Source organism: Cryptotermes secundus, unplaced genomic scaffold, assembly GCF_002891405.2.
Source record: "Cryptotermes secundus unplaced genomic scaffold, Csec_1.0 scaffold344, whole genome shotgun sequence".
Taxonomy (NCBI): Eukaryota; Metazoa; Arthropoda; class Insecta; order Blattodea; family Kalotermitidae; genus Cryptotermes; species Cryptotermes secundus.
Window position 1 is genome coordinate 829686 of NW_019742446.1, and position 22433 is coordinate 852118.

Sequence of the window (22433 nt, forward strand, 5' to 3'; positions counted from 1 at the left end):
AAAAAAAAAAAAAAAAAAAAGAGGAGATATTTCTTCATTACCTGAGCAGCTATTAGCTTCTCATGCCTTAATCTTCTTTGTATTTTTTTTAAAAATGGCCGCACCATAGCTCAAGCGGTTAGATGCTGGCTTCCCACTGCGGCAGCCAAGATTCGAGCCCGGGTCTGGTCAAGCGGGATTTGTGGTGGACAAAGTGGTGCTGGGGCAGGTTTTCTCTGAGTACTTCGGTTTCCCCTGCCAATCTTCATTCCAATTGCTCCACAATCACCCTCACCTATCATCTGGGGCTGGTACAATAGGCCAGAAGTGGTCGTAGTTCAAGTCCCACCCCACTAGCATTAAAAAATTTTTTTTTTGTCTTTCATATACCAGACGATGGGTGAAGTCCAAAATAAGCCAAAAGAAGTACAAAAAAAAATATTCTTTCTAAAATTAATAACTTTAAAATTAAAATCTCTCAATTCCTAAAAAGGGTAGAACTGAAGTAGCCATAATGGATCCCTGGTATCACATACACATGACACAGTTTTCAACATATGTGAAACCTCTTGTTTTTCATTATCAAGTTAAATTTTCTACAAAACTCAACACTGAAGACCTCATAATTTCTGAAGCCAATCACTCCAACTCATCTATCATTAAAGACATACCCTACTTCCTGTATGAAGTCCTTGTGTTCTATCATTACATTTTTAAATTATGCCTTTCTTTGTGAAAAATGCACATGTAAATACATACTGTCAACTGTTTATCATCCATCAGTGGCTAAGTACATTTTGTTAAAGTGAATGGTATTTAACATAGTGAGAGGCTATGTTCACAGAATGGTGAAATAAACCCAGAAATACAGCAACTTTTGGTCAAATATTACAAGATTTCCAACATTCCAATGACTGCACACCGAACTCCAATGGAATGTAACCTACAAACAACATAACCTAACCAAAATTGTATGAAGTGTACACATAAACATTAGATGAATCTCCTTGCGGATCTACAATGTTCCTTTCATGATTTGCAACTAACAGATTTGAAAATTTTCGTACATAACCCCAAATAGTTTCTAAGATGACACACATATTACATCGATAATCTGCTAATAATGTTTGGAACTCTTTCCTCCTATGATGCTATTACTACTAGTAGTACTATTAGTAGTAATAATATCGTGACATAAAGATAATGTTATCATTATATAAAATGTGGAAAACGTGTTACCTTCTGAGAAAAATCTCTCAATGGGTGCAACCAGTTCACTAAGCGTTTGCAACCGTTCCTTGTCCAGAACTTCGGGGTAAGTAAGAACATCATGGTCAAATTCACCAAGGAAAAGGTTTTTCACAAAAGCAGATTTTTGCTGTTTCTTCTTTACTGACGGCGGTTCGGCAGTCTTACTCACATCTGGAACTACTTCTTGAGAAACATTGTGACTATAATTTTGTACTACTAACAGGGACAAATATGGCCTTGAAGTTCTTCTGAACACCAAATTCGTTGCCACGGGCATAAATACTAACTTCATAGAACCCATTTAAAAACACCAACCTCAAACAAATCCGAAGTACCTTCTCAGCACAACTTCGTCCACATTACCGAAAATATTCATACAGTTCGCCACTCGGAACCAAGGCTGCCAACAGTCCGATTGAAAAGAACTATCCATCGAGTAATCCAGGCTTTCCGTTATGCTTTAATTTTAATGCCAAAAAATAAGAATTCTAATTATTGTAATAATAAAATATTTCTCTATTGTTATTACACACAGGTATGAAACTCATAGGTTGATTAGTTCTATCTTCTGTGATATAAACCATGCAGTCCGATGAAAACTAACGTTTTGGAGGAAAGTCACCATCTTCTGGGTCGAAGCGTAGCCAAGCGCGAAACTAATATGCAGCTAGAATTTGCTTGGTGATACTCCGAAACGGTGGCTAACTTTCAAATGACTACACAGAGTTTTATTTTGGGAGACCGAACTCATCGTCTTCACCACGCCTGAGACTCCTTCAAAAACTATACAATCCATACCAAACCCATACGTTGGTCACTTGGCATTTGCCAAATTTGGCAGTCTTGATGATCGTGATCATTATGATCATGAGGATCATGCGAGCCGCAATCATTTAGCGCAAGGGTCACCAAACTACGGCCCACGGGCCACATGCGGCCCGCGATGTGATTTTATCCGGCCTGCGAAAGAATTGTGCAGAAGTGCGCCAATTGAACTAATTTTCCAGTGAGTACTGGTAGATGTGATTCCGAGCTTATTGACCTGACATATTATACTGCAGTTCGATGGCTTAGCTGTGGAAAGGTTATTTCACGCTTCTTTCAGCTCAGGAATGAAAATGATATATTTCTTACCAAAGAAAACCATCACGAACCACTTTTATCAGATACCAAGTGGCTTTGGAAATTAGCAGTTTTCCTGATCTGGTGAACCATATGAACCATTTTAATTTAAAGTTGCAGGGTGAAAATAACTTAATCTGTGATTTATTTGCACTTATCAAGGCATTCAGAGCAAAGTTAATACTTCTGGAAAGGCAAGTGAAAAATTGTAACTTTGTTCATATGCTATACTCGGCAGAGTTGCATAAAAAGGGTGAAGCAGAATTTCCTTCCTCGTTTGCAAATTTAGTCATTTTAGATTTGAAAGAACTATTTTCGAAGCGATTTGCTGATTTGGATTCCAGTGCTCAAGAAATTAGATTGTTTCAAAATCCATTTCATTCTGATGCTGCAGATGTCAAATTCAAATGGAAATTATTGAACTTCAGGAAAATTATCATATTAAAGACAAATACATGGAAGGAAATTTGATCGAATTTTATAAATTTCTGAACTCTGAGCAATTTCGAAATTTAAAGAAATTTGCTTGTAAATATATCTCCATTTTTGGGACGACATATCTGTGTGAATAAACTTTTTCCCAGATGAAATACATCAAGTCGAAATACAGGGCAAATTTATCCGATGAACATTTAAAAGACGCTACTTGTGATTAGCGTTTCAACATTTGAACCTCAATTTAATCAGATTTTAAGAATGCAAAAAGAGTTCCATCATTCACATTGTTTTATTATAATTTGTAATGAAAATATGAGCATTTGCTGCTACTCTCTGTTGTCATTAATATACGATAATTTATTCTCACGTACTTTGTATTTAGTTTATGAAATTCTATGCTTTCAATAAAACTCATATAACTAGAGTTATTAATTTCTCATTTTATCCGGCCTGTTGAAAGTGCTGAATTACCTAATGTGGCCCGCGGTTCGAAAGGTTTGGAGATCACCTGATTTAGTGCATTGGTAACAGCTCCCAACAAAGTAGCATCAACTTCCGTGTCCATCATCTCTTGGCTTTGCTGGAAGGCACCTCTCAACTGCAGATCCCAAGATACGCAGACCACACAAAAAAATGTCGATTCCAACAATTCCACCATTGTTGCATGTGTATGTTGCTCAGTAATGGCTCTGGTATTGCTGAGTGTTTACACGGCCGTTTCCTAGCAATGATCGTTTCTCTGGCGCCCTCATTCTAGCAGTCAGGCCTCATGTCATAATATATTGTGACGTGCTGCGCTATGGAGGACAAGCCCCCCCTCTTCCCAGCGGTGACGTGGCGGAATCGGAGCGCTGTCGTTACTAGCGTAACAGGCAAGTCAATACTTATTCCCCTACCCCGCCAGCGGTGACGTGACCAAGGGATGCCGCGGTTGCTATGCAGCCGTAAACAACTCCCGACAGCGTTGCCAGTAACACCTGTAAACATGGCGACTAGGCTACAAGGAAGCAAGGCGTTTCCTGTTGTCCGGCTGAGGGTTTATAAGGGAACTACACAGCCGCCGAAGACAGTTCTCAAGGCAGCAGCCTACGAAGCAAGTTGGAGTATAGCAGCAGTCGCGGAAAGAAGAACCAGATGCGTGTGTAATACAGAGAGACTTGTATAGCTCCCGCACTGTGAATACCTGTAGACTACTGAGGACAGTGTGAAGAGATTTGTGTGTAGGGTTTGTAAAGTGTGGAAACCCCTAACATTGTTATAATTAATTGTAGCCGAGACTTGTAGGTTGTTAAATAAACCCATTAGCAATCTGAATGTCATCTTCAGTAACAAAACACGTTACAATATTTTAATCTGAAGGTTTTTAATTAGCAGGTGAGAACATAAAAGATTCTGATCCCAATGGTAGGAATGGTATAATTTTGATTTATGAGCATTTTTTACAGCTGTTTGAACTTTGTCACATTTTCAAATTATCCATAAGCTATTTTATTTTATGATTTTATCCTGCATTCTGGTGATGAGACATCCTTCTCTGTGTTTACTTCTAGGTCAACTTTTTCAGAACTTCACAATAATACAGTCTTTAAGACTGTGACAATCACAACCAGTGTCGAAATTACTAAAGCAACTGTGTTTACATTGTTTGATAACGTATTTTGATGGCTGCTAATTAATGGTCATGATCTGAAATCAGCAAAACTTTATTCATATTTAGAAAAAGGCATAAAATACGAGGGCCTGTTAAATATGTTACCAAAGGTGGCCAGTTGTTTTGTCTTTGCTGCCAAGCTAGTCCTGCATGCGTGTTACTCAAGAATGGTTGATGAATAATACCATTTACTGGCAAACTGAGTGGTTGCAGCAACATGGTACCCACATCAAGACACTGCAGGAAACAACTGTCATACGGCTTGTAACAGAGACTGCCATCCTAGTCACCTAAATATAAGGCAGGAAAACAATTCACTGATAAACTCCAATGGATGTCTTCCCTGTACATAGCAATTTACCAATCACAAACTCTGCTCTAAGTTCCCATTCCTTTATGATTTCACACACACTGGAAACTGGTGACCTCCTCTTTTAATTTTTCTTCATTGTTGTTGAAAAGATCTATTCTTCTTCCGGTGGTGAAATGTGGTAAATTTAGGAAATTAAACCAAAATTAACGGCCGTGGGGATTCCTTGCACTGACCACGTGACACCCTCTAAAGTTGGCACTAACTTCGCCAACAAGTGGCGGTCGCTTACTCGGTCGGTATGGTTCGCTTGCAGACTAAAACCATGTAGTTATTTTTTTAAATATATTTTTGTATCAGGAACTGCAATGTCTACAACTGTGCTTAAGCAGTCTTTTATTATTTCCCCATTACTAAAGGGATTAATTTTGTCTTGGTGGGAGGGGGACTAAACTTTCAGAAACTACAAAATTAGCATGACTACAGCATTTCATTGTAATGACGCACCTAAGAATAATTTTTGTTATATACAATACTTGTGAAGCTGGTTTATTTTGTCTTTCCATGACTGGGCTTGTAAGCTACTTAAATGTGAAATGTGCTTTGTTTCATAATGCCCATTAATACTGTATTCTTTGAAATGACAGTCTTCCATCACGAATGAGACAAACAGCAACATCCTTAACATAAAGATGTATACATTAGTCCACTCACTTTGAAACATGATTTTCATCAGACACCGTTTTCTTCTTGGTAGCAGCCACAGCAGGGGTTTATACTGTGACATGTTGCGCAACGGAGGACCCCTACCTCCCCAGCAGCACATGGCAGTAACGTAGTGCTCTCGTTACAACGGTAATAGGCGAGTCATCACCCCGCCACTCTCCCCACGGTGACATAATGCACAACGCGCGGTGACGTACCGAGCGGAGCCGAAGTGAGCCGAGTCCCAGCACACTGGTCGCTATGCAACGCGGATAAACAGTGGTTGCAATAGACTACGGTCTCAACAGTGATGCCTACCATGTGGTTGTTTTCTCGTTGCCCTGCTGAGGGTTTATAAGGGAGCTACACAGCTGCCGACAACAGTTCTCAGTTCACAAGTTACGAGTTACAGACGCGTGTGCGAGAATCAGTGATAGTTCGTGATAACCGAGTGTATTTGGAGTGTGTAACTCAGAGAGATTTGTATAGCTCTCGCGTTATTAATACGCGAAGACTCTTGAAGATAGTGTGAAGAGATTTGGTTGTACGGTTTGTAAACTGTGAAACCCGCAACTGTGTTGTAATTAATTGTAGCTGTGATTTGTAGGCTGTTAAATAAACCAATCATGTTACAATATTTTATTTATAAAACATGAAAGAAAAATATTAATGTACTTAGACTGAATTAAATATCAAAAGGACAAACACAACTGATTCAAATGGCTTGCAGTGGTGTGCCCAATAGCTGACTTGCCATCCCCTTCATCTCTATGTTAAACATAGCATGTGATTGAAAGCATTCATAGATGCCATAGCACAGGAATCAGAAACACATAATTAGCAATAAAACCAAATATTGTTAATAGCTATTTTTTAAATATTGCAGCTTTTGTTTAAATTGCATTTTAGTATTTTAAACATATTGCCAAGAGGTATTATTAGTATTTGAGTGTTAATGTTTGTGCTGTGCTCCGCTTGTGCTCTGCTGACATTGCTTTAGCCTAGTGTTGTGAGTTCGGCTCCTATGATGACTGCCAACAGGGATGTTTACCTGCTGTGCACAAAGACGTTTTATGGGAAACAGAAATTTCATATGTGCTGTGGGCCTTGTGCCTCTGCTTTCAGCCAAGCTGCCTCTGGTTAGTGAAGCAGAATATGCCTACTATATGCATTCTGGAGCCTCCACTTACAAGTGTGCTGTCTGTGTTAAAACCTTGCAGTCTGAAAGGAACAATGACATGCTGGTGAAGTGATGTTCCTTGTATATGTCAGATCATCCCAAGAAAATCAGTTCACCTGAGAAGGAACTACTTTTGCCTCCAGGTTTTGTTAGCAACAAATATGAGGTGCGTAGCTTCCAGCTGGAGACAGTACATCTCAATGCAATCTTCACACTCGACCTCATTACCCCCCCCCCAAAAATGACCAAACAGTCTACCCTTTGGTCTGAAAATGTATCAGTAATCCCTTCTTCCGCTTCCACTTACAAGACAAATCTGTCATACTTATCATAAGGTTATAGTCAGCTATTTAAATGCATTCATATCAACACTCTGTATAATGACATCTTGCCCAGCTAAGTTTACGAATTCTCTTTATTGTGTCTGACAGTTTTACACATAACCTTTAAAGTTATGTTTAACATCACTCTCAACTCTTAGTTCCAACAACTGCAAAGAGACAAAGAAAACAAACCTAACACAAAGGAAGAAAATGTTTGAACTGCCAAGAAAAGAACAGATTATGCAAATATATTTGGCAGAGTGCTTTCTTCAAGACTCGTTTGAAATGTCTGTACACAGGAATAAGTGACAAAGCTTTGAATGAGCACAATGTTCATGGAAATACCAACAAAAAACCAGAATTCTCCTAACTTTAGTAATAAATAATCAGATAATTCTGTTTCAGGTCTTCATATAAACATGATGAAATATTTCACCTTCAATAACTAATGAAAGAAGATCACTTTTTTTTTAGGAATGACAGTAGCTTCACTGGTGCTCCTATTATATTTGGCTAAACAAATATGATTATATTGGTACACACCGGCTCATTTATAGTTACACTGTAACAATTCGATAACTAATCATTCACAAAATGTCTTACTTCTTTCTTTAGTGTTTTAGTTTTAAAGCAAATCAATGTAAATAAAGCACTATTAAACAATCATGAATGCCATAAAATCTGTTGCAACAAATGAATATCTTGACACATTAAAATTATCATATAACACAGTGTAACTAAAATTATTTAAATTTTATATTGAACTGAGTGTGATTTATGGAAGGAGAAGCTGAACACTAGACTGCTTTTCCTTACAGTAAGTCAACAGCTCCAGAAAGACCATTATAATGAACCTTCTTGCTAGTAGTCCTTCATCAATGTCAAAATCAAGAAGTATCACTTATCTCTGCAGTCTTAATTCTGCTCCACATAAATTTCTTGTCATATCTCTAAAAGAATGTCTCATTTCCTTGAAGTATGCATACACATACATTGACACAGTTTCACTCAATGGAGATGCTTGTGCATATCACTGGACACAATTCTGGCTATCAATTTCATTTTTTTGCCAATTCATTTGACAGCCAGTCCAAACCTTCATACAAGCCATGCCCCTGGGTAGCACAGGTAGCCTGAATGTACCACTGAAATGAAAATAAAGCTTATCAGTGATATTGTCTCAATCAGCATGTACATGACTTGAGGCATGATTAATTTTTCACGACAGATTCTATGTGAAGTCTGTTAGAATTTAGCGACATCAGGATAATTACAGATTGAGTGTGCAATGTGCCTTATGGAATCATAAATGAAGCAGAAACAAAGGCATCTTACTCATAAAAGCAAAAATTATACAAAAAAAACTTAAAATTATCATCCAATAAAACAAAATACAATAATGTCTCCTTCTTTATTACACTATAGCTGCTTCCTGCAACTTTTTGTCTCTAAAAGTCACCACTCTACTGTCAGAATTAAGCACCAATCAAGTTACAAATAATTTCAATTTTAGTGTGGCACATCTAAGCATAGATGGATGTTATTACAATTAAATTTTTTATTGCATTTGTGTTCCTTTCCATCATCTGTTCTTCATGACTATTCAATTATATCCCCCATAAATCTTTCACAATGTTGAACTCCATATAGAGGTAATGTGTTTCTCTGTATTGTGAAAATTATAAGTCACTTACACGACGATTACGCAGCTGGTTAAGTCCCAGTTTGTCTGTAAGCTCAGCAGCACTCATTGCATTAGGCAAGTCCTGCTTATTTGCAAATAACAAGAGAACTGCATCACGGAGTTCATCCTCTTGAAGCTGTGAACAATACTTGCATTAAAATGAAGATTACATTCACAACAGAGGGACTGTTTACATAGCACCTTTAATTATTCACTTCAATATAAAAAAAACTGCATGTGTAATACAGTACAATTTTACACAGTTTCTGCAGAAGCAGGACATAAGAATGTGAGAAATTTGTTATGGATGAATCATATTGTAACAAATACCCAAGGAATGCTCTTTCTTGGACACTGCTCCTTCACAGCGTCAAAAAGCATGGATTTGCAATTTAGATCTTATTGGTAGGGATTCTGCCAAGGATATTACTACAAAAGAAGAAGAGGTCAAGACTAGACCAAACAGTGTGAAAATGAAATTCCACAAGTAAATGTGGGAAAAATCACAGCTGCTAATGCACCTTAAAATCCACTTACACAAGTGAGAACAGGGCTATCAACAGAATTGTGGCACACGGGAGATAAGGAAACTTTCTGAGTCTCTATTTCCAAATCATCTTTGTCTAGAACTTGTGTCACATTGCCAACCATAATACTCTGAAAACACAACTCAGGAATACTATCACAAACTGTCAAAAACATTTGGATAATTTATTGTCTGCTAGAAAGCGGCTTGATGGCTTTAAAGAAAATGGCAGGACTGGACCACTCCATGAACCCTAAGGCACTTGTAACATCCAAATACCATCTGGATGACTGTTTATCAGTTGGGCTCAAATCTTCAATGAAATATGTAATTTTGTTTGAATTACATAGAAGTCATAACCGGCACCTACAGAATGTGTTACAGTAGTTAAAGCATATTATTCATTGAAGAGTCGTGTCTTCTCGGACACAACACCATGTAGTCCACTGAAAGTCAACCAGTGTTTCAGAGGAACAACTCGTCTCCAGCTTCAGGGTCAAAGAATAAGCCAAGCAAAAAACCAGTATGAAGAAGGTAGCAAGCAGAGCGAGGGCTCTTCATAACCACTACTGTGAGAGCCTCAAATCCTGCATATTATTCATTATTAATAATGGGAATTAGAGTCTGTGAAAAATGAATGTGGAAAGCAAAGAAAAATAAGACAATGAGTATAAAGTTGTCAAAAGATATTGGAAGAATGATATTGTAACATGTTGCGCGACTGAGAACCCCCCTCCCCCCTACAATATTATTCTAGAGATGTGGCCTCTAATGCTGTGTGCCTAGTATGTGATAATACAGCTTCCTTATACAGTCAACTCTCGATTATCCGGGCTAATGGTGGGGATGNTCAATCAGAAACATACTTCATTTCAAAGTATGTATATATCTTGTGCCAAACTATTGTGTGTAAGCAAGGGAAGGTAAGAAACTGATGTCAAGTTGGGAAGGGGGATTTATGTTGCAGAACAAGATGCAGGCAGAGGCGACTAGAGCAAGTGTTTTATGTTATATAACATTGCAAAGCCCAATAAACCACTTTCAGACAGCAAATATGTGAAAGGGTATATGCTGGATGTAGATGATGCAGTTTGTAAAATGGATGTAGATCATGTCGAAAAATAAAAACGGTGACATGCTGACATTCAAACACCTCTCAATAGCTCTGGATAACAGTAATAATGGAACATACCTAGATCTCTAATACTTATATAAGATTTAAATGATACCCCTGACATCATTACTGAATTACTTTTCATGGAAGCTACACCAGTGAACAGCTATACAAAAGGCTGCCAGCGTGTAATGTACAGCTGTTGTGAGAAAAGTTCATCACTGTAAAATGAGACAGATCATTTAACTTTAAAAGCAACAATACAGACCTCTACAAAAGGATGAAACATACAGTGAATAAAAAATGTCATCAGAAAATACTGTTCTTGCACTAAATGACTTATCATAAGGTACTATGAAAAACTATTGTCTCCATGAATAATGTTACAAGCATAAATGTAAAACTTGGGAATTTCACATTCATTCTTCTGAGTCCCACTGTCTCTCATTTTATATGGCCACATTATATCTGCCCATCAAATTCATTTGCCGGTCAACTTCTAACCATTCATCTTTATCCATCTGAAAGTTCATCCAAGCATGTGTCCATCTACTTTCCCCCAATTGCAGCTCCTGAGCTCTGTCTGACCCTGATGAAATTTTATAAACAGAACAAGCCAGGACAGCTCAGTCTGTACAGTGGCTGGATGACTGGTGTATGATTCCTGGCAGGGGAAGGGGTATCTATTTTCAGCATTATGTTCAGACCAGGTCTGAGGCCCACTCAATTTTCTGCTTAATGGATACTGAGGGTTCTACCAACAAGATGAAGCAGTCAAAGTATGGGGATGACCATTCACCTATACCTAGTGTCAATGTTGAGAATGTGTGATGCTGGGTTTCCTTCAGACAGAAATTATACATATTAACGAGATTTATACATTTTATGTTTCATGTCTCAAACAATGAATCATTTTGAGAAACTTGACACTAGGTTATAACAAATCTGGATTTTAACACATTGAGGACCGGTCGCATGATATCATGCTTTTGGCTTTTAAACATGGTGGACCGGTCGCATGATATCATGATTTTAGGACACGTTAGGTTGCAGCACACTATACCTTGCTCTGGCACCACCCAAGTTGCACACAATGGCATAATAAAACTCTGGAATGTTTGCTTACTTGTCAGTAACTTGATCTCGCTGTGTTCTTAACCCACTATAAACGAAAATTCTTTGCTGCTCAGTAGTCAGTGGTGGGGTATGGACAAGGACAAATTATTCTCCGATGAGCTAGATGGCCTGCCTTGTGAGACGCGTAGTCATGGGGATTCAGTGAGCGGCAGTGACAGGGGAGAACAAAGAATTGTGGCCACAGACAGTAGAAGTGACAGTAGCTCTGACGATAATGGGGGTAATAACATTGCGGGGACAGCAAATAATCTAAAATAATCACAAAACTCTAAACCCTGATTCGAAATTGAAATACAAAGCATTTCTGATGAATGTGGCAAAGGCCTGGGCCCCCCAGGGCGACTCTCGGGTGATATGCGGAAACATACCCTCCTAAAAATTGTGAAGAGTGAACATTCCAAGCCTTCTGGGTAATGCCGTGTTTGCATGGTTCACAAAAAAAGGAGTGTCTACAGTTGCAAGTTCTGTGTAATGCCACTTCACAAAGGGGAATGTTTCCAGAAATATCACACCCTCAAGCACTTCTAGGAGCACTGGTCGGTGTTCTCCAAAAATTTTGGTTCATAGAATTAATTAGGAGATTTTATATTGATTTTTAAAGTGAACAGTGCACAAGATAGGATACTAGGTATAATAATGGTGGCCCCAGGGTGAGTTAAATATTTAAATCACCAGTCCGCAATGTGTTAAGCATACATCTATTCACCTAACAGCTCTAATCATGACAGGTAAATTAATGGGCAACAGTGGCATTTCAAGTCAGCATAATTATATAATAAACATTTCCAACATTAGTCTGCATTCAAAGAAATGTATGAAGGGGGACCCAAAAATAGCCAGAAACGACCTGTTGCGCGCGCATGCTTTGTAGTTACGAGTTGTGCTGCTAGGTGGTGTTAGCTGGGGGTCTCCTGCGACTGTTAGTGAGCTGGTGTCAGTCTGAGTTAAGTGGTTTGTCTGTGGTGCTCTGTTGTGTGCGTTCCTGTTTCAACCCTTTGGCAATTAGTGAGATGGCCGACCAGAAGGAACAAAGAGTGTGCGTGAAATTTTGCTTTCTGTTAGGGAAAACTGCACTTCACTCTTCAAGTCACAGCAAACATTCACGCGGTTTTCTCTTTGGTCATCTCCGAGCAAGCGAGGAACAAATTTTGCAGACACCCGTCTCATGTGCAAACCTTCGGTTAAAATTCGATAGACCATGCTCCATGAGATGTTCGTTTCCTCAGAAAGTTGGTCAATGGTCTTTTGACGATCTTCATCAATTTCACGCACACTCTTTGTTCCTTCTGGTCGGCCATCTCACTAATCGCCAAAGGGTTGAAACAGGAACGCACACAACAGAGCACCAGAGACAAACCACTTAACTCAGACTGACGCCAGCTCACTAACAGTCGCGGGAGACCCCCAGCTAACACCATCTAGCAGCACAACTCGTAACTACAAAGCATGCGCGCGCAACAGGTCGTTTCCGGTTATTTTTGGGTCCCCCCTCGTATTTCCTTCACACTTGCAATTAAAACCTTTACCATATTCTGAAGTTCCTTTTCTGCTTCAGTAATCCTCTCTCTGTCATTAGAATCTACTACAAATATCAGTCCCTGAGTATTCTGAAAATAGTGCCTCCAGAGTGGCCTGATCTTTCCTTGTCCACCAACATCCCATACAGTGAAGCATATGTTTTTATACTCCACAGTCTCAACATTGAAACCTGCAAACATAACAAAATCATTTGATCAGACCGGCACCAGTCAGAGAGAAGAGTAAAACCCATCTAATCTGAAACTTAAGCAGAAAAAAACTGTAAGCCTACTTCAGATTGAATACAACATCAACGAACGATTATCAGAATAGAATAAGACATCCGCCCATGCAATACCAGTCTCTTAATATTATTCCTTCCACATTGCCAAATGAACTATTCTAATCAAATTTCTTTTTCTGTCATACAGTACAGCTTGTGATTCATAATGATGTTCAAAATATTGGCAAAGGTAGGCTCATAAGCACAGATAAGTAATTCCAACTGACAAATACTGGTGAAAAGAACTTCACCTTTGACAAGGAACAAAGATGACTATGAACTAAAGTAATCTTAGGAGTAATCACCATAAATTCACTAGGACCTACCAAACAAAGCCTTGTATACTGATTATCTGTGCTGAACAATCTTAAAAATGTGAAAGAATACAAACACTAAGATTACTGTACAGGGTGCTACTAAGGACACCTATGGTAATATAAAGAAAATAAACTACTAAGGACACCTATGGTAATATAAAGAAAATAAAAGTATTCATATGTTAGCAGGAGGGCCAAATAACTTTAAAATTTAGAGGCATGTCATCTGCCACATTAGTGCTGCCAACCTTGAAAATATATTTGTAAAAAGACCCTAAATTTGACCTTAAAATTTGCATTTAACAAGTCTATAATGTTAGAATTTTGGTTTTGTTTTTAAAGAAATAGATTTTCGATTGTTTCTAAAAAAATATCTTAAAACCTTTAAGGTCAGGTTTTGGGTTTTGGTTGTACAATAAATTTCTAAGGTTGGCAGCATTAATGTGGAAGACAACATTGTGGTCTACAGGATGTCGGGATGAAAGGCATCCAAAATAAAAATTTATACCTCGGAAACTAATTGTCATACACATATCACGTTTATGTCATTGGAAAGGAAAACTCTGAAGGTTTTATTTTCATGCCTGGCTTACGCATATGTGCCAGCTGGAGACCTTCGCCAAGCTCAGTAAAAATGTTGACACAACAGGAACAGTTTCAATGTGTGTTGTAGTTTCTTACGGGTATCAGTGTCATTTTAGAAAGCAATATGGACATCAACCTCCTATATGGAAAAACATTTGGTTCTGGGACAACAAACTGAGGACTACAAGTAGTCTGTTGCTTGTAAAATCTCCTGGAAAGACATGGACTTCTGAAGAAAATGTCAAACCCATTAGCGAGGCATTCCAGCGAACTGCATGCCAATCAATTTTGTGCTGCTAACTTGCAGTTACGTACAAATTCTCCATTCAACAGGTAATGATGTGCTATACAAAAGGCTCCACCCAAGAGCGTACAAGATTCAAATCATTCATGCACTAAAACTGAGTGACCAAGTAGCATGCACTAACTTCAGCGCGAACAGGCTAGAAATAATTAACGTGTCACCCTATTTCCTCTGCCAAATGTGCTTCTCAGACGAGGCAACATTTCATGTCAATGGAGTTGTAAACAGGTACAACTGCAGCATTTGGGGCAGTAAAAATCCACATGTCATGTGTGTTGGAGAGAGGCAGCCCCAAAGTGAATATGTGGGTACGCTTAATGCACGACAAGTTGAGTGGACCGTTTTTCTTTTCAGAAGAGACTGTGACCAGATGTTCGTACTTGGACATGCTGGAACTGTATGCCCTGCCACATTAGGAATCACCTGGACAGGGAGATGGCTGGCAGACGGATTTTTTCTTGCGGTGTTATATGAAGAACATTGTCTACCAGGTTAAGATCAACAACCTTCAGCACCAGAAAAACCTCATAAGGGATGCAGTGGCTACTGTAACACCAAACAGGCTTCAAGAAACATGGAATGAGATCAAATATCATTTGGATATTTGTTGTGCCACCAAGGGTGCCCACATTGAACTTTACTGAGAGAGCTCTATACTCAGGGGAAAAAAAAAAAACTCTGGTAGTTTCCCTTTGTAATGGTGTAACCCACAAATGTATATAATAAATGCTTTCTGAGATATAATTATTTTATTTTGGATACCTTTCATCCAGACACCCTAAATTTCATAGTTACATGGGTCACCTCTTAATACATAAGTACCAAATAAAGTTCAACACTTCATAATTGTCAGGACTGCATCCATGAAAATTAGATGATGGGCTATAAAATTTAGCAAATAACACTGGTTCAATCAGCATCATAAAAGTTACAAGAATTAAGACATTTCAGTTAAATAGAATTATAAATTAAGACACCTGTAATGGAAACACGACTGCTATAATTCTGATACAAAATAGAACATCCTTAATCATTAGTTATACTGTACTTACCAAACCTATTTTTTACTAACGTATCCGTCAATAATACAACTTTAAAAGGACATTAGGAATATGTTGTTCACTAAAAATGCATTTTAATACTACGACAGTTCAAATCAATAAAATACCCGTAGGTCTTCATTCAGTACCTAAATTTACACATTAAAAGTGAATTTTCACACTCCTCAAATTGTCTTTGTTTTACATGTATTTTTACTAATTTATAATCACAACATGTTTCGGGCCTCATTGGGCCATCATCAGGTGAATTCTATCCTCGAGTGAGACCACTGCACTGTATTTGTTCCTCGTGCTTCTCTCGTGCACGTCTTTATTTTACTTCATGCTAGTTGTTAAATTTCATTTTTATCCAGCTATTTTGCGGCTGTTATCAGTTTGTTGTTGTGTTTCCCTATGTCAGTGACATAGGGAAACACGGCAACAAACTGTCAGTGACACTGACATAGGGAAACACGACAAACTGATAACAGCCGAAAAATAGCTGGATAAAAATGAAATGTAACAACTAGCATGAAGTAAAATAAAGACGTGCACGAGAGAAGCACGAGGAACAAATACAGTGCAGTGGTCTCACTCGAGGATAGAATTCACCTGATGATGGCCCAATGAGGCCGAAACATGTTGTGAATATAAATTACTAAAATTACATGTAAAACCAAGACAATCTGAGGAGTGCGAATATTCACTTTTAATGTGTAAATTTATGTACTACGTAAAGGTCTATGGGCATTTTATTGATTTGAACTGTCATAGTACTAAAATGCATTTTTAGTGAACAACATATTCCTATGTATTTTTAAAGTTGTATTATTGATGGATACGTTAGTAAAAAAATAGGATGATGCCTCGATACAACGGGATGCTGAAATATAATGTACTTACCAATAGTTGGAATGGTGGTAACTATTTCTCCTAGCTTCAACTTATACAAAATTGTTGTCTTTCCTGCTGCATCAAGGCCAACTACAAGGAAAACAAAGAACTTGATATACTTCAATTTCCAGGCAAACAATTAGATTTCTCTGCTCTAAATACCCACACAAATTAAGTACAACAGTTCTAAATAAAAGCCCCACTCTACCATGACATATAATATATCTGCTGTACAATAAGAAAAGTATTTTGACTTTCACTGGCAACATACATGGCTATCAAAACAGCTAATACTACCAAAACTGGATGACTTCCTATTGCTATCACAATATACCATAAAGAAAACACAGCTGAAAATTACGTATTTCACATTATAAAACACGTTACAACATAACTAGGAACAGTGCTGCAAATACCGAAGAATACAGTAGTTCAATGTAGTGTAGTTCCCGTACTTATCTTGAACACTACTGTTCTATGGGATGTGATGCCACACAATTTGCCAATAATGTGGATAAACCCGCAGTCCCCATCTTCAGGGTAGAAGAGTATGCTAACTGTAGAAAAATGGTATGGATACAATATGAGCGAGGGAACTGGGAGCACGGCTAAGAGTGAACCAGCTCGAGGAAGAACAGTGTGAAGAACACTAGAGGGCCATTTTCCAAGGGAGGAGTGAATGGTAGAAAATGGCCCAGACTGAACAAAGAGGGGGTACAGGGGAGTCAGGAGAAACATACTAAGTACACAGTGGCATTTCAACGGACCTTTTACAAATATAGGAGATAAGATAAACCACTAAGAGGTGCAAAATTAAAGAGAAGAATAAAGTGGAAGAATGAAGATGTGGAGGAGAGAAAAATCAAATAAACAAAAGTAGTATCTGAATGACACAAAAGGAGGTGGAGAGGAGGAGAACAGAGCAAAGAACAGTAGGCCTTTAAAAAGAACAATTTCCACAGGAAGAGTGAATGTAAGGAGACAAAACATTAACATGAGCTGACTCAAAAAGTAGAACAGGGAGAGAAAAAAACAAACTAAAGAATCTTTGCCCTTGGGAAAAGAGACCCTTTAAAGGACCAATAATCTTTTACACTGTTCTCCTTATGCCTACCAGATCTCTGAGGGCCCCCTGGTCCTCATCTTCCCTTTCTTTACATCTTCACCATCTTTTCATACTCAGGAAATTTTTCACCCTTAAAATGGAGGCAGCATATTTTTCCAAAACACTCGTAATGATCTATTACACCACAAAGTCTCATATCCCAGAAGGTGGTAATTTTCATACTCACTGCCACAAGTACCTCAAATCTCATAAGGACTTTTCTGTTTCTGTGTTAATTTCTTTTTCTCTTTACAGTATTTCTTATTGCACATTCCAACCACGAGGAGGAGAGATCACTTTCTTCACTGATTATTCAGAACATGTGAACAGTACAACATGACCACATCCATAATTTATATAGCTAGGAATTAACAAGCTGATCACAGTGACCATGCGGTCTAAGGCATGAACTGTCTTCGCCTGCTCAAACACTGGGATCGTCTGTGGATGTCTATGTGCATTTATTCTATGTTTTTGCTGTCCTGTGTGTGCAGCCTTGCGATGGGCTGATCCCCCGTTTAAGGAGTCATACTGACTGTGTGAAAGATCATGAAACTGTAAAGCGGCCAAGGTCCAACAAAGGACTGTAGATACATAGATAGATAGTTCATGGAAAGTTAAGTCTGTTTCTGACACACAAACAAAATTATTTACTTGAAAGTTGTCTAAATTTGTGTTCCACACTTCTAAATTGTTTGGGTTTGTGTTGTCTATGCTGTCATTAGAAGCTGCCTTCTCATCAGAGGTCTGGGTTTGATTTTGGAGATGTGAGATTCATGGTGAATAAGGTGACTTTGGAGAATGGGGTTTTCCACCAGGTCATCACAATATTATCGTAAAAGATCTAAGCTCCACATATGGTTCAGGAGAATACACTTCTCTTCATATAACAGGTATACATCAATAATGAATATTCTATCATGCATGCCATGGCATGACATGACCTAAATCTATACTGTACCACTCTATGTGGGCAACCAACATATTGTGACATGATGATCCCTACCGCCCCAGCTCCACGTAGCGGTAACTTAGCGTTCGCGTAACAGGCAAGTAATCACCCCGCAATGCTAATCAACAGCGGTGACGTCATGCGCAGTGACGTCATGAGCGGAGCCGAAGAGAGCCGAGCGGAGCCGAAGACAGCCGAGCCCCCGTAACCTGGTAACTATGCAATGCTAATCAACAGCGGTGGCGTCACACTAGCAACAGCGAAAGGCTATATAAGTGGACTCCACAGCCGTCGAAGACTGTTCAGAGTTGTATTGTGGCAGTTGAAACATAGCAGCCTGCGCGTGTGCGACAACTAAGAAGTCAGCGAGCGGAAGACTTATTGTGTGCTTTCCAGACATAGTGATTGCTGTAGTACAGTTATACTCGGAGTGTGTATTTCAGGGAGACTTGCATAGCTCCCGCGTTATCAGTACGTGAAGACAAGTGAAGATTGTGTTAAGAGATTTGTTGTAGGGTTTGTAAAGTGTGGAAACCCGTAATATTGTGATCATTAATTATAGCCGTTATTTGTAGATTGTTCAATAAACCAGTTAACGATCTCTACGGCGTATTCTGTAACGTAAACACGTTACAATATGAAGAACACATTCTGCTAGTGGGGTGGGACTAAGTCCCTTGTACTGCGGCCACTTCTGGCCTATTGTACCAAAGAACACATTACTGTCATGTGATAATTGAATAATGCTCTACATTGTGTGCAACTATACCCCAATCCTGCATACTGACCAATATCATCTACATAAGTATAGAACAGAGTGCCCCTTCCTCACATAACACATCCATTGCAGTGCCATGCTGGTATATACTAGGAAATTGAAGGAAACTGTAACATAATCTAAAACCACCTAACCACTGTTATCTGAGCTATATCTTGGCGTGTGAAGTCGTGCTTCTGTCACATTTCTCCCCAGATATTTCTTGCCCATATGCATTTGCATGCATGGTGATAACTGGTGCGTCCAAATCCTGGATGCTCACTAACAGAATTCATTTATGTGCCTCAGAAATGGCATCTTCTGTATTAAAGTTTGTGCTGATGAGAAATAACTGTCAAAACTTTATATCAATATACACAACATATACAACATACATTTTCATAGACTTTCAGTGTACCATACATAAAAAAAAATCTATCATTTGTTAGTTTATGGGGCATATTTTTGAGGTGTCGTGAAGCACACGATGGTACCATTCACCATGTTGTTTCACAAAATAAAGTAAAATTATGAATAACCAAATGCCACTCATTTAAAGTTTTCTTTTTGTGGAGCTTGTTCTAAATTAAATACTTGATGCTTCCCACATCTCAGTACTTTCTGCTAATGCTGTGATAGTGCCTATTTCACATCTTTCTCCTATTCAGCTTTCCATGCTGCATGCGCTAAGGCACGGCACATTATGAACTTCACGACTTATGAATCAACAGCAATACTGCAACGCCCTTCAGTTCACTCCCTAACCTTAACTGCTCATGGGCTTTAAAATTACTTTCTATCAGTACCATATCGGAAAGTCGTTCATATTTTTAGTGTTTACGTGTATTCTTCCGCCATTCTACTGAAATCATTATTAACATACACTTACCCATCAAAATTCTCATTTGCTTCTTCCCAAACAGCCGTGTCAGAACACTAGAAATTGTCAAACCCATGATTATGCCGGCAATGTTACTACGCCACTTACAAACCCTAATATATATACACAAAATCAAGTTACACAACTAGGAACAAGACTCCCTAATACACCTGCAATTCAATAAATATCACGCTTCTGCCACGTCAATTTGACCCATGTATTCTCCCATTGAGCTACGTCACTAACGCGAATCTGTCACTATCGTCACTGTTTTAGTAGTAACAAATGTTCCCATAAAAACAAACCAAACTGGCCAGAAATGTTTGTGGCCCTTGCCTGAAGTATCAGTTCCGTGAAATGATTTATTTAAATCACACAAACACTGTTTATTTATTTCAATATAATCTTCAAACACCGTTAAGCCTAAATTTGCATGTGGGTATCAAACTACATTAGCCCCACCACCTATCTTCAGGCTTCAAACACCTTGAACTTCAGTGCTACCAATGTGGACCATTGTAACATCGGCAAAAAGCGTGATCGTTGGTTTTCTACACGCTTGTAGGATTGACGTGTGTGAAATAACGTGTTCATGTAATATTGTAGACGGATTGCATACCAGCAATACCTACAATGTCGCAATATGAATGAAACATACCAGGAAATGCTTCTCAGAGGGGCTTTCCGACATATAAATTTCCTACAACCGCAAGGTAAAGGTAAAATTATCACTGGGCGTAATGAAGGCTTATGGGGGAGTGAAGTTAGAGCTCCACCATTCTTGACCTCTGTTCTATTTGAAGGTGAGTGGCGAGTTGTACACATATCACTTCCCGGGTAAAGGCTCCCGATACCAGTTGTCCAAGAGGCAGATCCGGCCGCAAACCGGCTGTGGACGTTATGGGCAAGAGGTTAAGTCTCTTGCCCCTGCCAGTGATCGAACAACAATTTCACGGTTTTCAAACCCGTAGCCTACTCTCCACATCGCCTAAGTAGTCCTAGCTGCAAACATGCCCAAACCAACCAAAATTAAGTTTAATGTTGTTTGTAAAAGATAAAGTTCCCGTGCTTAACTAATTAAGCACTACGCCATGAAGACATATGGGGGAGTGTATATATAAACCCACGTATACTCGTACCTGACCTCCGCACCAGTTGGAGGTGAGTGGTCAGCTTCAGGGCCCAGCCTCTTTACCCCTGGTACCCATTGGATAGGAGGTTGAGTGGGCCTCAGAACCGGTCTTGATGACACGAAGAAGAGAAAATTCTTACCCCTTCTAGGATTCAAACTCCAACTGCTCAGTTGTCCAGCCAGTAGCTAGTCTCTATACCAACTGCGCTAACCCAGCTCCCATAATGATGTTTGTGGTTAATTAATTAAGCACACCATGAGGACATAGGGGGGAGTAGAGTTACATTTCCATATATTTGTAAAACTATCCAATAGGGACAGGTGGGACTGAAGCTGGTCTTGACACTGTGAATAGGAGACAAACTTCTTGCCTCTACCAGGAACCTGACCCTGAGTTCTCAGACATTCAGCCTACAGCCCATCACTGTATGGAATGGGCTATCCCCAACCAAATTTACCAGCAATCCTACTAGCCTGACTTGTTCAAAAAAAAAAAAAGAGAAAAGCTATCCCTGTAACAGGCCGTGAAGGCCCATAGGGTTGTGAGACGTTAAGGGTCCCACATTACCTTGACAATCGGCTCAAAGATGGCGGTAAGGTTGTCAGCCTTACGCGCCGGCCGCGCTTCACTCCCCAAGACAATTATTTAATTAATTCCTGGTACTCATTTCTGTTGGAGGCTGAGTAAACCCAGGGCCTAGTGCGGCCGGAAGGATTAGGTCAATTGAAAAAATCCAATGACCTCATCGGGACTTGAAGCCGCGACCTTCCAGCTTGTAATTAACAAAAATCTATGGAATTCGTCTAGTGTTTCACATTCCTTTCACTAGACATTTGATGATACAGCACTGTTCTACACTAGGAGTGACAAAGAGTGACGCCATGTTGCACTAGCTCTAATGTGCAGAAGCAGGGCTCATGGCCACCTTCCATGCAGTGAGTACAATGGTGCCATGAGCTGTCCATAGGTTTATTTTTCTGATTTCCACTTCTTTTTTTTTGGGGGGGGGAACAAAGTCTAGGTTAACCTTGAACCATCCTTGTACAACTTCAAAACTATGTAGATTAGTAACAGTTTGGAGTAATTTTGAAATAAACTTTCGCTTTATATTCAGGATGTCCAGGATTTGGGCTCCTACCAATGCTTGTTGCACATGCTTTCACTTGGTATGCTTTAGAACTGGTATATGCTGTTGCTGTGGTGAGGACTGGTTCCAGCTGCAGGACAATGGTTTAGGAAGAAAGT

At 39.1% G+C, this 22433-nt stretch overlaps 2 protein-coding genes across 2 annotated transcripts in view; both read right to left on the reverse strand.

The window, feature by feature from the left end:
• The window catches only part of LOC111873172 (complex I assembly factor ACAD9, mitochondrial), a 22479-nt gene extending 20499 nt beyond the window's left edge, over positions 1 to 1980 (reverse strand). Inside the window, exon 1 of the mRNA XM_023867658.2 lies at positions 1219 to 1980. Within this exon, the coding sequence (XP_023723426.1) occupies positions 1219 to 1531 (313 nt within the window). The 5' untranslated portion in view covers positions 1532 to 1980. The remainder of the gene's footprint in view (positions 1 to 1218) is intronic.
• Positions 1981 to 7033: 5053 nt separating this feature from the next.
• Positions 7034 to 20533, reverse strand: LOC111873169 (ADP-ribosylation factor 2). The gene is made up of 5 exons (XM_023867654.2): positions 20065 to 20533; positions 16371 to 16451; positions 12947 to 13128; positions 8654 to 8779; positions 7034 to 8104 (listed from the first exon to the last, which is right to left on the reverse strand). The coding sequence occupies exons 1-5, from the start codon at positions 20129 to 20131 to the stop codon at positions 8018 to 8020; spliced, it is 543 nt and encodes a 180-aa protein (XP_023723422.1). The 5' UTR covers positions 20132 to 20533; the 3' UTR covers positions 7034 to 8017.
• Between the last annotated feature and the right edge of the window lie 1900 nt (positions 20534 to 22433).

Bases quoted from the DNA above. Each gene is read 5' to 3' on its own strand.
- LOC111873169 (XM_023867654.2), bottom strand. From the start codon at position 20,131: ATGGGTTTGACAATTTCTAGTGTTCTGACACGGCTGTTTGGGAAGAAG. The intron at 8,780-12,946 runs GTAAAGGTTTTA...TATTGTTCACAG, and splicing joins AAAAGGAACTTCAGAATATG to CTTCAAGAGGATGAACTCCG. The intron at 8,105-8,653 runs GTAAGTGACTTA...TTTTCATTTCAG, and splicing joins ACCAGCTGCGTAATCGTCGT to TGGTACATTCAGGCTACCTG.